Below are 14,963 nucleotides of genomic sequence, written 5' to 3' on the forward strand. Positions count from 1 at the left end.
AAGGTGGATTTTATGATGTAATGTCAACTTCATATATTTCTATCCCGGGACTATTCAATTTTGAACTCACCCACAGCAATTCTCCATAAATCGGCTGTGGATTACCCAGAATCCCGAAATAAATGAATACATATCTGATTACACAAAAACATAACTGGTTGTGCGTATAGGGAACCAGATCGTGAACACAACTAAGTTACTACTAAGTCTTTAACCACACTGTGTTATTACACTGGTGAGTAAAAACTCATGCTTCCTACCCTTTAACTTTTTGTCTGAACATTATAATATATATTTTACGTCACACTAGCGTCATTGTCTTAAAGTCGAACATCTCCATCGCAGTCAGATGTGACTGAGCGTCACCCACTCCAGTCAGCAGATGGCGGTGTGCGATTTTAAGGCAATGCTGTTAGTGTGACGTATAATCTAGTGGACGGAACGCTTCTTTCAGCAGCAACAGTTAGTCAGCCACCTCGGTAGCTTGCTAGCCAAAATGCTAACAAATAAAGATCTTTAGACGCTTTAGTCTATATTAGCCACTGTGTTTTAAACCCTCGTCTGTCGTCTAGTTAGTTATCCTATTTCATTTCATATTTACGGTGTTGTTGTTATTATTCAGCTAGCGGGCTGGTTAAGTTAGCATTAGCCTAGCATCTCCTAACATCTCCGACCATGAGTTCACTAAACTACTCTCATCCTGAAGAGGTCTGCTGGACGGAGAAAGAAGCTCTCGTCAAAGAGGAGGAGGAAGAGAAGTATGTTACAATACAAAAACAAGTAGAGGGTGAGGTTGTTACAGGGAAAGAAGAAGAGAAAGACGTCACAGTGAAAGAAGAGGAAGAGGCATTCAGAGTGAAAGAGGACGATGTTACAGTAAAAGAAGAGGAGGAAGAGAACGAGGCGGATGGGGAGATTACGCTCACATCGGAAGAGGCAGAAGAGGAGGTAACTGGATATCTGGGCCCGATTTCCCAAACGCATCTTAAGGCATCCAATGGTTCTAACGGTGAAGTTAGCCAATAGATGGTTTTGAGAAACCGTTCCCTGATTAGTAAGTACTGTCTTAAATACAGAGGCTCAAACTCTGCAGTTGTTGAACTGATGTGTGGTGTTAAAGGGGAAATCTGCAATTGCTACATCCATATTGTGACTTTTTAATTATTTTTTTATAGCCATTGATTCTTGAAGAATATAACACATGCTTCATGAGCTTAGTTCAACTGTTGTACCCCATCAGAACCCAAATAAGCTTTTTTTACTCCAATGTTTAGAAACAATGTAAATCAATCGCTGGACCCAGGTTTGAGTTCAGCTCAGGGCTACCCACTGAATTCACTACACTATGAATACAAGGACTGGCCATCCATGATGTCATAATGATAGTTTAACCAGGTTTCTAGGCTATATAGTATATTCTAGAATTCATCCATGATGTCATAAGGATAGTTTAACCAGGTTTCTAGGATATATAGTATATTCTAGAATTCATCCATGATGTCATAATGATAGTTTAACCAGGTTTCTAGGCTATACAGTATATTCTAGAATTCATCCATGATGTCATAATGATAGTTTAACCAGGTTTTTAGCCTATATAGTATATTCTCCAATTGCCAGTTGAGATTTCCTATGGGGGCAAATTATTGGAGCTGTTGATAAGTCATTGTATAATATTCAGCCAATTTTTTTTCACGCCCTTACATTAAAACTACTTGGTCACAATCCCGGATCCGGGAGCACCCCCATCAGTAAAAAAGCTGACTAGCATAGCCTAGCATAGCGTCACAAGTAAATACTAGCATCTAAATATCATTAAATCACAAGTCCAAGACACCAGATGAAAGATACACATCTTGTGAATCCAGCCATCATTTCTGATTTTTAAAATGTTTTACAGGGAAGACACAGTATGTAAATCTATTAGCCAACCACGATAGCAAAAGACACAACTTTTTTTTCTCCACCATTTTTTTCCTGCATAGGTAGCTATCACAATTTCGACCAAATAAAGATATAAATAGCCACTAACCAAGAAACAACTTCATCAGATGACAGTCTGATAACATATTTATTGTATAGCATATGTTTTGTTAGAAAAATGTGCATATTTCAGGTATAAATCATGGTTTACCATTGCAGCCATCATCACAACTCTCACCAAAGCAACTAGAATAACTACAGAGACCAACGTGAATTACCTAAATACTCATCATAAAACATTTATGAAAAATACACAGCGTACAGCAAATGAAAGACAAAGATCTTGTGAATCCAGCCAATATTTCAGATTTTTTAAGTGTTTTACAGCGAAAACACAATATAGCATTATATTAGCTTACGACAATAGCCTACCACACTACCACATTCATTCATCAAGGCACGTTAGCGATAGCAATAGGCACGTTAGCGATAGGGAATAAACCAGCAAAAGATATTAATTTTCACTAACCTTCATCAGATGACAGTCCTATAACATCCGGTTATACATACACTTATGTTTTGTTCGAAAATGTGCATATTTAGAGCTGAAATCAGTGGTTATACATTGTGCTAACGTAGCAACTTTTTCCCAGAATGTGCGGATATTTTTATGACACTCCAACTATTCTGACCAAATAACTATTCATAAACGTTACTAGAAAATACATGTTGTATAGGAAATGATAGATACACTAGTTCTTAATGCAATCGCCGTGTTAGAATTCTAAAAATAACTTCATTACGACATCCAGCTTAGGTATAGCGAGAGAGTACCCAAAATCTGGGCACAAACTACTAGTACAACATGTTCGACAGATATATGAAATAGCATCATAAAATGGGGGTCAAGGGGTCCTTTTACAAGGGGTCCTTTGTCGGGAACAATTGTTGTTTGGATTTAGAATGTCCTCTTCTCCAGTCAATTAGCACGGAAAGCTAGCAAAGTGGCGCTAAGCTCTCCTTCCTGAACAAAGGCACACAACGCAACACGCCTAACGTCCCGAATAAATTTCAATAATCTAATAAAACTATATTGAAAAAACATACTTTACGATGATATTGTCACATGTATCAAATAAAATCAAAGCCGGAGATATTAGTCGTCCATAACGACAGCTTATCAGAAGGCAAATCCAGGTCCCTTCACGCGCTCTCCAGAAAACAGGAAACTGGTGAGACGTCATGCCGAGAGCTATTATTCGACCCCAGATCAAGTTACACACTCCAATTCTTCTCTCACTGCCTGTCGACATCTAGTGGAAGACGTATGAAGTGCATCTATACTAATAAATATCAAGGACATTAATAGGCAGGCCCTAGAACAGTTTTCAGATTTTCCACTTCCTGTCAGGAAGTTTGCTGCAAAAGGAGTTCTGTTTTACTCACAGATATCATTCAAACAGTTTTAGAAACTAGAGAGTGTTTTCTATCCAATAGTAATAATAATATGCATATTGTACGAGCAAGAATTGAGTACGAGGCCGTTTAAATTGGGCACGATTTTCCCCCAAAGTGAAAACAGCGCCCTCTGCCCTCAACAGGTTAATGGAAGGGAAATTCATGCTGACGCCTAGTTTGTTGACTGCTGGACTTATCAAGTGAGTTGTGCAGGACTGAGTTTATATATATTTCTTGAAAAATGAGCATTGTTTGTGTGTGCCAAACTTTTAAGTAACTGTATTTCATTTAGAGACATTGAGAGGAAAATAAGTAAAATTATGTTATATCAATTATATTAAAAGTAATATGGGGTGGAGATTTTAATACAGTATTACATGATCATCTAGATAGATGGCCTCCTAAGGATAGCAATTCTGTTTGTGAGATAAGGAATATATGTCTACGGTTAGGTGTTCTAGATATTTGGAGACATAAGAACCCAGATAAGATTATGTTTACATGGAGTACCAAAGATTTATCTATACAATCCGAAATTGATTTCTGGCTGATATCTGAAGATATGGCTGACAAGGTTGATACAGTCTCGATTGAACCATCGATTTTAACAGACCACAAAGGGATCTCAATAAAGATAAATATGCATGGTTTGTCAACAAAAAAAGTTAGCAAAGGTTACTGGAAAATGAACAAGACTTTACTAGAGAATGAAGTATTTAAGAAGGAAGTAGCAGGAATTAATGATAAATACTGGAATTGTGCCTATGTTATGAATACGTTTGGAAGTTACTGGGAGCTAATGAAATTTGATATAAGGCTTTTGGCTATTTCAATGGGGAAAGAAATTGCTCGTGCCAAGAGAGAAAGATAATGACATCATAAAGGGAATAATGGATTATACTAAAAAAAGTGAACTAACTAATCAGGAATTACTGGAGCTATCATCATTACAAATGCAGTTAGACTGAATCTACGAGGAAAAGGCCCTGGGAGCGTTTGTAAGATCAAGACAAAAATGGATGGAAGAGGGAGAGAAAAATACAAAATATTTCTTTCATTTAGAAAAAAGGGCAGGCGAAAAGACGTCCATATGTAAATGAATGATTAATAATAATACCAATGAAAAATCCGAAAGAAATCTCTCAGCACGTTGTCATAGTTTCATCAGAATCTGTATACGTCAGCCCAGTCAACTTCCAATATGGATCTTTTCTCAGACAATGTAGCAAACATTGCTAAGAAGATAGATAATGATTTCAGCGATTTTTGTGATAATGAGTTATCTGAAATTGAGATAAAAGACTGTATTAAAAGCCTTAAGGACAATAGGTCCCCTGGAAATTATGGTTTAATAAGCGAGATTTATAAATCATTCAATGATAAATTGATTCCTTTCATTCTTGCTATGCTTCCTTAAAGCAAGGTGTAATTACTTTGATTCAATGGACATGGGTGGGGGAATATTTGTTTGACGACCTAAAATGGGGGCAGAAGCTCACCAGCACCCCATCTTCTATGTCCAACCACCCCTGAACGTCAGACTCTATTGAAGCACATACAGTGTTGTAAAGTACTTCAGTAAAAATACTTTAAAGTACTACTTAAGTAGTTTTTGGGGATATCTGTACTTTACTATTTATAGTTTTGACAACTTTTACTTTACTACATTTCTAAGGAAAATAATGTACTTTTTACTCCATGCATTTTCTCTGACACCCAAAAGTAATCGTTTCATTTTGAATGGCTAGCAGGACAGGAAAATTGTCGGTTGGATGTACTGCCAAATTCTCTAAAATGACGTTGGAGGCAACTTATGGTAGAGAAATGAACATATAAAATCAATATATTTGATATATATACTATTTATTAGCATATTGACAGATTATTGCTATCAACTGCTGGTTGCAAGTTATATTACCCTGTTTGTATCTTTTGGAACAATGGTAGATAAGTTGATTAAAATTATGTAGAATAGATAGATGGGCTACCACTGGTGTCACAGGCATCCACAGGTCTTGACCACCATGTTGCGATGCTTCTTTAGGATCACGTTGTTGTTGTCAGCGTAGAAGAGTACAGAGATGGGACTGAGCTTGGTGGGTGGGCAGCACACTTTGGGAACCTCATCCGGCTTCAGAAGGTGAACCTGCCACTGAAAACGGTAAATCAGACTCATTCATACATGCACTTTCGTATAGTCAATGATAATATCCTGTTATAAAAGAGATATGGGTTATTTAGGCAATAAGGCCCAAGGAGGGGTGGTATATTGGCCATATACCACAAACCACAGAGGTGCCTTATTGCTATTAGAACACCTACTCATTCAAGGATTTTTCTTTATTTTTACTATTTTCTACATTGTTGAATAATAGTGAAGACATCAAAACTATGAAATAACACAAATGGAATCATGTAGTAACCAAAAAAGTGTGAAACATATCATATATTTGAGATTCTTCAAATAGCCACCCTTTGCCTTGATGACAGCTTTGCTGGAATGCTTTTCCAACAGTCTTGAAGGAGTTCCCACACATGCTGAGCACTTGTTGGCTGTTTTTCCTTTACTCTGCAGTCCTACTCATCTCAAAACATCTCAATTTGGATGAGGTCGGGGGATTGTGGAGGCCAGGTCATCTGATGCAGCACTACCGTCACTCTTCTTCTTGGTAAAATAGCCCTAACACAGCCTGGAGGTGTGTTGGGTCATTGTCCTGTTGAAAAACAAATTAATTTTCCTGAGTGGTACAGTGGTCTAAGGCAAGCTGTGCAGTTAGAGATCCTGGTTAGAGTCCAGGCTCTGTCGCAGCCGGCCGTGACCGGGAGACCCATGGGGCGGCACACAATTGGCCCAGCGTCGTCCGGGTTAGGGGAAGGTTTGGTCCGCAGGGACATTCTAGCGACTCCTGTGGCGAGCCGGGCACAATGCACGCTGACAGGGTTGCCAGGTGTATGGTGTTTCCTCCGACACATTGGTGCGGCTGGCTTCCCGGGTTAAGCAGGCATTGTGTCAAGAAGCAGTGTGGCTTGGCTGGGTTGTGTTTTGGAGGACGCACGCCTCTCGACCTTCGCCTCTCCTGAGTCCATACGGGAGTTGCAGCGATGAAACAAGACTGAAACTACCAATTGGATACCACGAAAAAGGTGTAAAAGTAACAAACAATTGTTTTTATGTTTTTAAAATAATTTATTAAAACAAATGATAGTCCCACTAAGCCCAAACCAGATGGGATGACGTATAGCTGCAGAATGCTGTTGTAGCCATGCTGGTTAAGTGTGAATTCTAAATAAATCACAGACAGTGTCAACAGCAAAGCACCCCCACACCATAACACTTCCTCCTCCATACTTTATGGTAGGAAATACACATGCAGAGATCATCTGTTCACCCACACCGCATCTCACAAAGACATGGCAGTTGGAACCAATAATCTCAAATTTGGGCTCCAGACCAAAGGACAAATTGATTGTGTTTCATGGCCCAAGTAAGTCTCTTCTTGTTATTGGTGTCCTTTAATAGTGGTTTATTGGCACCAATTCAACTATAAATGCCTGATTCAAACAGTCTACCAAATAGAGCTATCTTCTGTATACCCCCCCCCCCCCCCCCCCCCACCACCTCACAACACAATTGATTGTGTCAAATGCATTAAAAAGGAAAGAAATTTCACTTTTAAGAAGGCACACCTGTTAATTGAAATGCATTCCAGGTGACTTTCTCATGAAGCTGGTTGAGAGAATGCCAAGAGTGTGCAAAGCAGTCATCAAGGCAAAGGATGGCTACTTTGAAGAATCTAAAATATATTTGGATTTGTTTAACACTTTTTTTGTTACTACATGATTCCATATGTGTTATTTCATCGTTTTGATGTCTTCACTATTTTTCTTCAATGTAGAAAATAGTAAAAATAAAGAAAAACCCTTGAATGAGTAGGTGTTCTAAAACTTTTGACCGGTAGTGTAAAGCCTTCAGTGCTTTTTTCCCGTGGGCTGTGGCCCCCCTTGTCTGAATTTGGTCAATATGTCCTCCAAAAGTCTTTATAGCCCACTGTGGCAAAGACTATACTTTCAGGAGTTAAACAACACAATACAAAAAATCACCTCTCATTCTTCCAACCTATCTAGTGACTTTATAAAACACAATATTTGGTATTTGTATTTTATATTATACCAACGAGAAATATAGCAAAATAGCCCAAAACATACAATTATTAATTCATTCAAGGTTTACAAATATGCTCAATCAATAGAACATTATGTCAGAAAACAATAGTCTAAACCCAATGTCTCTACCATATATGGTTGAAAAGTTACCGACGAGTTACTGAGAATTTAACCTCACAACACCAAATATGGAACACATACAACCAAGTAAGGTGCAGTTTAAACTAATAATGGTCACAGCAAATTATCGTTATTATTTCATCAACACTGTCAAGTACAAGTACATGAATGTTATAATATTGTAGAGAACAAGCTAACTTACAATAAAACCTGCTGTCGTTTAAGTATGGGTGGTGACGGGAATCGAACCCACTACCCTGGCGTTGCAACCGTCATGCTCTATCATGGTCATGGGTGCACCTCAGCCACGCTCAAGGTCCTAAATGATATCTTAACCACCATCGATAAGAAACAATACTGTGCAGCCGTATTCATTGACCTGGCCAAGGCTTTCGACTATGTCAATCACCACATCCTTATCGACAGACTCAACAGTCTTGGTTTCTCAAATGATTGCCTCGCCTGGTTCACCAACTACTTCTCCGATAGAGTTCAGTGTGTAAAATCGGCTTCCTGTAATCCGGGCCTCTGGCAGTCTCTATGGGGGTGCCACAGGGTTCAATTCTTGGGCCGACTCTCTCTCTGTATACATCAATGATGTCGCTCTTGCTGCTGGTGAGTCTCTGATCCACCTCTACGCAGATGACACCATTCTGTATACTTCTGGCCCTTCGTGGACACTGTGTTAACTACCCTCCAGACGAGCTTCAATGCCATACAACTCTCCTCCCGTGGCCTCCAAATGCTCTTAAATACAAGTAAAACTAAATGCATGCTCTTCAACCGATCGCTGCCTGCACCTGCCCGCCCGTCCAGCATCACTACTCTGGACGATTCTGACTTAGAATATGTGGACAAATACAAATACCTAGGTGTCTGGTTAGACTGTAAACTCTCTTTCCAGACTCACATCAAACATCTCCAATCCATAGTTAAATCTAGAATTGGCTTCCTATTTCGCAACAAAGCATCCTTCACTCATGCTGCCAAACATACCCTCGTAAAACTGACCATCTTACCGATCCTCGACTTCGGCGATGTCATTTACAAAATAGCCTCCAACACCCTACTCAACAAATTGGATGCAGTCTATCACAGTGCCATCCGCTTTGTCACCAAAGCCCCATATACTATCCACCACTGCAACCTGTACGCTCTCGTTGGCTGGCCCTCGCTTCATACTCGTAGACAAACCCACTGGCTCCAGGTCATCTACAAGACCCTGCTAGGTAAAGTCCCGCCTTATCTCAGCTCGCTGGTCACCATAGCAGCACTCACTCGTAGCACGTGCTCCAGCAGGTTTATCTCACTGGTCACCCCCAAAGCCAATTACTCCTTTGGCCGCCTCTCCTTCCAGTTCTCTGCTGCCAATGACTGGAACAAACTACAAAAATCTTTGAAACTGGAGACACTTATCTCCCTCACTAGCTTTAAGCACCAGCTGTCAGAGCAGCTCACAGATCACTACACCTGTACATAGCCCATCTAAAAATAGCCCAAACAACTACCTCATCCCCTACTGTATTTATTCATCTTGCTCCTTTGCACCCCAGTATTTCTACTTTGCACATTCATCTACTGCAAATCTACCATTCCAGTGTTTTTAATTGCTATATTGTATTAACTTCGCCACCATGGCCTATTTATTGCCCTACCTCCCTTATCTCACCTAATTTGCTCACATTGTATATAGACTTGTTTTTCTACTGTATTATTGACTGTAATTGACTGTTTACTCCATGTGTAACTCTGTGTTGTTGTATGTGTCGAACTGCTTTGCTTTATCTTGGCCAGGTCGCAGTTGTAAATGAGAACTTGTTCTCAACTTGCCTACCTGGTTAAATAAAGGTGAAATAAAAAAATAAAAAATATCAACTGAGCTACGAAGGAGCACGTCGACGTCACTAGAATGATGACAAGCAATTTTAACGGATTCTAAGGGGAATCATAGAATTCCAAACTAATTTCTATGGCAACACAGTTGTCAATTTTGTAAACAATCATTTTTGAACGTGTGTTGCCAAGAGACATCTAACCGACGTTCTATGGAACGTTTTCTGTGCGAAAATAACAACTTCAGTTTTCGGCTGACAACAAACTTGATTGATTTCTGAGACCTGAGATAGAACTATCGACTGGAAAATGCCTGGGTGCTTTTCAAGACTGGCGGAGAGAGTGCGTGGACGTCGGCGGCCTACTGCGTCAACAGGTTGTTCAAACTCATTTGTGGCTTGTTTTTGTCTTTTTCTGTTTTGCAGGGTTCGTGATCATCGACAGGGCGACAGCGACTTCGAAGAGGGTATGTGGAGTTTAAAACTCTTATTTTACTACATTTAACAATGTCATTATAATTTGCGAAATGTTGTGTATTTCTATAATTCAGACTTGGCAAAAATGCTTGCGCTAGAGATGTTGTAGCTTGCTAGATTGCTAGCTAACATTAACTTTAGTAACTGTTGCTAAGCGATCGACTTTTGCTACCTAGCTAGCTAGTATTAGCAATCTTGCTACGTTTTATGTCCTAAAAATTGTTTATTTTATATTCCAATGTTCCTCATTTTAGAAACAACTGTCCTGGATGAGGTCCAGTTGGATGTGCCATTGGATGATGTACCAGATGTTCCACAGCTGCCAGTCCTCCTTGATGTCCAGAATGCTGCTATCATCCTTGAGGATGTGCCAGATGTGCAGACTATCATTGAGGTACAATTTTCTGAAAGTTTGGGGTTTTATTTTTGAAAAATATCCCAGATATTCAAGTTGTGTCTCTTTGACATGAAACAAATCTCTTGTCTGCTTTCTGCTTTAGGAAGCCACTGGCAATTGGCAGTTGATTCCGATTAGGTTCAGCCCCCTGGTTAAAGCTTGGAGAACTTTCCAGTTCATCAGCCCCATCATCACCTACTTGCGTGGGGGATCCCAGGTATGTGTCATTGTAACTACCTAATCCTAATCTACATGGTCAGTCATTTGATCTTGATGGAAATGTGTCACAGCAATTGCTGAAGTGGTTTTGTTGATGTTGTCTTGTTGTTTATCTCAACAGCAGGTGGTGGTGAGGATGCACCACGTGAGTAGGATGAGAGGCCTGGAGACTCAACTGGTGTGGGCCATCTCCAAGGAGACAGCCAGACTTAGTCCAGAGGGCATCCCCTACTGTGCCACCAAAGTGCAGTCCATCACTTGGATCCAGGTAAGACGTAAATACTACTGAAATAGTATTAGATTAGGCTTTTCTTCACTTATTCCATTTGGCCTTAACATGTATTCTCTCTCTGTCAGCGTTTGGCTGGCAGGGTGACCCACTATGCGTCTCACCTCCGCCACGAGACGTCTGTGGGCGTGACGCTTGGCTGCTACCAGGTAAATAAACGATTTCCTATGTATATAGACTAGACATTACTTGGCATTTTTGCATTAGATTTGGTGTGTTTTCTAATAATGTGTGTGTGGTAAACAGGTGTGTTGTGTGTGTGTTTTGAACAGCAGACTGATGTCTCAGTGGTGTACACCACTCTCCACATGGGGCTGGATGGGCTTCTCTCCTCTTCAGCGTGGTCGGAGGCTGCCTCCTTCTCTACTCCCACCACTCAGCAGTTCACTGACCCAGAGCCTGAGGGCCACAAATGCTATGAGGTCAGACGTTACACACACATACTATTGACTAGGAGCATTAAGATCCTTCCATTGACCGATTGTTTGTTATGTCATTGCATTGGTCACTGATTTTGAATGCTTGTTTTGTTGTCGTAGGGCTGGGAGGAGGACCTGCTGCCTGAAGAGAGGGAGGTTCCTCTGCTAAAGTGAGTTATTCTAAATGTCTGTGTAGTCTGGGCTTGTCAGATGCTGAAGGATAGTGGTCATAATGCTGTTATCCCCCATTGACTCTAATGGTTGACATGCTCCATTCCCTCCCTTTCACAGCCTCTACCTTACCACCAAGAGAGTGGAGGACATCGCCCTGAGGCTCGTCTCCCTGCGCCAGGCCTTCACTGTGAGTGAACCCACTTTTCTTTTTCTCTCTGTGACTTCTTGTTCTGTCTCCTAGAGGAAGACGCCTCACCCTAACTCTTCCCTCTTCCCTAGACCCTGCTTGGTTCCACCCTGAGCAGGAACCATCTGTTTGTGGCGGGAAAGGTCCTCCTGGGCGCACTGGTTCAGGCAAGCCACATGGTAACTCGCCAACTCATTCTCTTTCAAGGGAAAGAGAGCGTCCCTGACGGGAAATGTGTTCTGTTCACTAAGATGCTCTTTTCTTTGTCATAGGACGAGGCCAAGTTCATCCGTACCTATAATGACTTTGTGGACTACCTGAGTGAGCCCTCCAAGCGGAATGATATTGAGAGGGAGCTGGCTGAGGCAAAGGTGAGTTCATTAACTCTTTCAAGTCTCACTGAGTTCTTCCACATGCATGTCTTTTATACATCACAGTAGCTGATCTATATGAAATCATTCCTATTTTCTCCAAACGTGTTTTCTTGTCCTAGATCCATCATGTGAACATGATAGATGTCCTCTTTGAGCTGGTGCTGTTTGGGATGATGACAACTCAGAAGTCCCTGATGGTGGTAAGTAGCATCTCACTGGTACATGTTTTGATATCTCTATTAGCAGTTTCACTTAAATTCCTCTTCTCTTCTCTCCTCTTTTCTCCTCCTTTGTTTCCTTCAGCACCCTGGTGGGTTCGTGGAGCGTCTGTACGCTCTCCTGTACTCCTTCCTGCCCACTGCTGCCAACATGGAGCCAGAGGCTGACAGATACCTGCTGCTGCTCAATGTAAGAGTCAAGAGGTTACTTCCTGTTTACTTCCATATTCTTAGTGTACTTCCTTTTTTACTTCCTTATTCATGGTTAACCAGGTTCCAATGCCATTTTAGGGAGAGTATTTCTAATTGTCTCTCTCCTCTTGATAAGCTAGTAACTCAGAGCCATTTTCTATGTGTTGTGTGGTGTTCTTTTCAGGGCGGGCTGATGGCTCTGCTAGATGACATGTTTGGCCAGCAGCTGGCCTGGTACTTTAACCCAGAGTCTCTGGTCACTGAGCTCTCCAGCCTCCTGGAGTACCACTTGGAGAACCTCATGGCCAGCATGTAGTCCTACTGCAGGGACCATACACCTTTCTCCTTCTCTCTCTCTTTTGAAGGAAATGAGGACTTGAAGTGCTTTGTTGAACCCTGATTAGTTAACACCCATTAATTTAATGTATTCTCTTGTTTTCTCTCCCCACAGGATTCTTGTGACACTTTACCACCCAACAGGGATCTAGACACCAATGCACTACATTACTTTGCACTGAATTTGACATTTTTAAATAAAATAAGTTGTAGTTCAAAAACATTTTGGTGTCCGTGTTTTCATCTATTTGATTTTTATGACCATTTCCTCTTCCTAGAGGTATAATGCTAATATTAGATTATTACATGAACAATGATGCTTTATTATCTGCATATGGAAATAAAAAACAACGTTTAGTTGATTTACAGATACTACAGGCCCACACTTTATATGGTTTTGTACTGTGGTTTGTGATACTGTACTATTTAAAAACATGTAGGACTACATACACTGAGTGCACAAAACATTAGGAACATCTTCCTAATATTGAGCTTCACACCCTTTTTCCCCCTCAGAATAGCCTCAATTCGTCTGGGCATGGACTCTAAAAGCTGCCCTAAGCGTTCCACAAGGATGCTGGCCCATGTTGTGTCAAATTGGCTGGACGTCCTTTGGGTGGTGGACCATTCTTGATACACATGGGAAACGGTTGAGCATGAAAAAAACAGCAGCGTTGCAGTTCTTGACACACTTAACCTGGTGCGTCTGGCACCTACTACCATACCCCGTTCAAAGGCAGTTAAATCTTTTGTCAGGGAAAATGTATGGAGTAAAAAGTACATTATTTTCCTTAGAAATGTAGTAATGTAACAGTTGTCAAAACTATAAATAGTAAAGTACAGATACCCCCAAAAACTACTTAAGTAGTACTTTAAAGTAATTTTACTTAAGTACTTTACACCACTGTAGGTGCTTCAATAGAGTCTGACGTTCAGGGGTGGTTGGACATATAAGATGGGGTGCTGGTGAGCTTCTGCCCCCATTTTAGGTCGTCACACGAATATTCCCCCACCCATGTCCAGGGGTCTCAGTGTTATGTCCCTTTACGCCATTATACCAGTCGCAGTGTTCAAATCGTGTATCTGTGAATCACAACTTGAAAGACAATGAGTGACAACATTTCCACATGTTAAGCCATACAACATATAACTGAAGCATGCAGTAGTGCAAGAGTTTGCTGCTGACATCTCTGTTGACGAGTCTACGATATGTAAAACACTAAACAACAATGGTGTTCATGGGAGGACACCACGGAAGAAGCCACTGCTGTCCAAAAAAACTTTGCTGCATGTCTGAAGTTTGCAAAAGTGCACCTGGATGTTCCACAGCGCTACTGGCAAAATATTCTGTAGACAGATGAAACTACAGTTGGGTTGTTTGGAAGGAACACACAACACCATGTGTGGAGAAAAAAAGGCACAGCACAGCAACATCAAAACCTCTTCCCAACTGTAAAGTATGGTGGAGGGAGCATCGTGGTTTGAGGCTGTTTTGCTGCTTCAGGGCCTGGACAGCTTGCTATCATCAAGGGTAAAATAAATTCCCAAGTTTATCAAGATATTTTACAGGAGAATGTTAGGCTATCTGTCTGCCAATTGAAGCTCAACAGAATTTGGGTAATGCAACAGGACAACGACCCAAAACACAATAGTAAATCAACAACAGAATGGCTTCAACAGAAGAAAAAACACCTTCTGGAGTGGCCCACTCAGAGTCCTGACCTCATCCCGATTGAGATGCTGTGGCATGACCTCAAGAGAGCAGTTCACAGCAGACATCCCAATAATATTGCTGAACTGAAACAGTTTTGTAAAGAGGAATGATCCAAAAATCCTCCTGACAGTTGTGCTGATCTGATCCACAACTACAGAAAATGTTTGGTTGAGGTTATTGCTGCCAAAGGAGGGTCAACCAGTTATTAAATCCAAGGGTTCACATACTTTTCCCACCCTGCACTGTGAATGTTTACACAGTGTTTTCAATAAAGATATGAAAACGTATATTTGTGTGTTATTAGTTTAAGCAGACTTTGTTTGTCTATTGTTGTGACCTAGATGAAGGTTAGATCACATTTTATGACCAATTTATGCAGAAATCCAGGTATTTCTGAAGGGTTCATATACTTTTTCTTGCCACTGTATACTGCATCTTACCCCAGCTGTAGGTCCATTGTGTGTGTGATC

At 40.8% G+C, this 14,963-nt stretch overlaps 1 protein-coding gene across 3 annotated transcripts; it reads left to right on the plus strand.

Annotated features, from left to right (window-relative positions):
• The first annotated feature begins 807 nt into the window (after nucleotides 1-807).
• On the plus strand, nucleotides 808-12,986 carry LOC120032546. Of its 3 annotated transcripts, XM_038978691.1 has the most exons (14): nucleotides 808-948; nucleotides 9,924-9,964; nucleotides 10,229-10,368; nucleotides 10,475-10,588; nucleotides 10,712-10,858; nucleotides 10,948-11,028; nucleotides 11,152-11,301; nucleotides 11,419-11,468; nucleotides 11,590-11,659; nucleotides 11,752-11,838; nucleotides 11,932-12,030; nucleotides 12,153-12,233; nucleotides 12,337-12,441; nucleotides 12,628-12,986. In XM_038978691.1, the coding sequence occupies exons 1-14, from the start codon at nucleotides 908-910 to the stop codon at nucleotides 12,757-12,759; spliced, it is 1,338 nt and encodes a 445-aa protein (XP_038834619.1). In that variant the 5' UTR covers nucleotides 808-907; the 3' UTR covers nucleotides 12,760-12,986. The 3 variants fall into 3 exon arrangements, with proteins under 3 accessions (XP_038834619.1, XP_038834616.1, XP_038834618.1); XM_038978688.1 differs by having other exon boundaries at nucleotides 12,337-12,986; XM_038978690.1 differs by having other exon boundaries at nucleotides 11,155-11,301; nucleotides 12,337-12,986.
• The last annotated feature ends 1,977 nt before the right edge of the window (nucleotides 12,987-14,963 follow it).

The sequence above is a fragment of the Salvelinus namaycush genome, chromosome 39 (assembly GCF_016432855.1).
Source record: "Salvelinus namaycush isolate Seneca chromosome 39, SaNama_1.0, whole genome shotgun sequence".
NCBI classification, from domain to species: Eukaryota; Metazoa; Chordata; class Actinopteri; order Salmoniformes; family Salmonidae; genus Salvelinus; species Salvelinus namaycush.

Coding starts and splice junctions, on each gene's coding strand:
- LOC120032546 (XM_038978688.1), top strand. CDS start 908: ATGGGGAGATTACGCTCACATCGGAAGAGGCAGAAGAGGAG. Junction 949..9,923: donor CGGAAGAGGCAGAAGAGGAG/GTAACTGGATAT, acceptor TCTGTTTTGCAG/GGTTCGTGATCATCGACAGG. Junction 11,302..11,418: donor AGGGCCACAAATGCTATGAG/GTCAGACGTTAC, acceptor TTGTTGTCGTAG/GGCTGGGAGGAGGACCTGCT.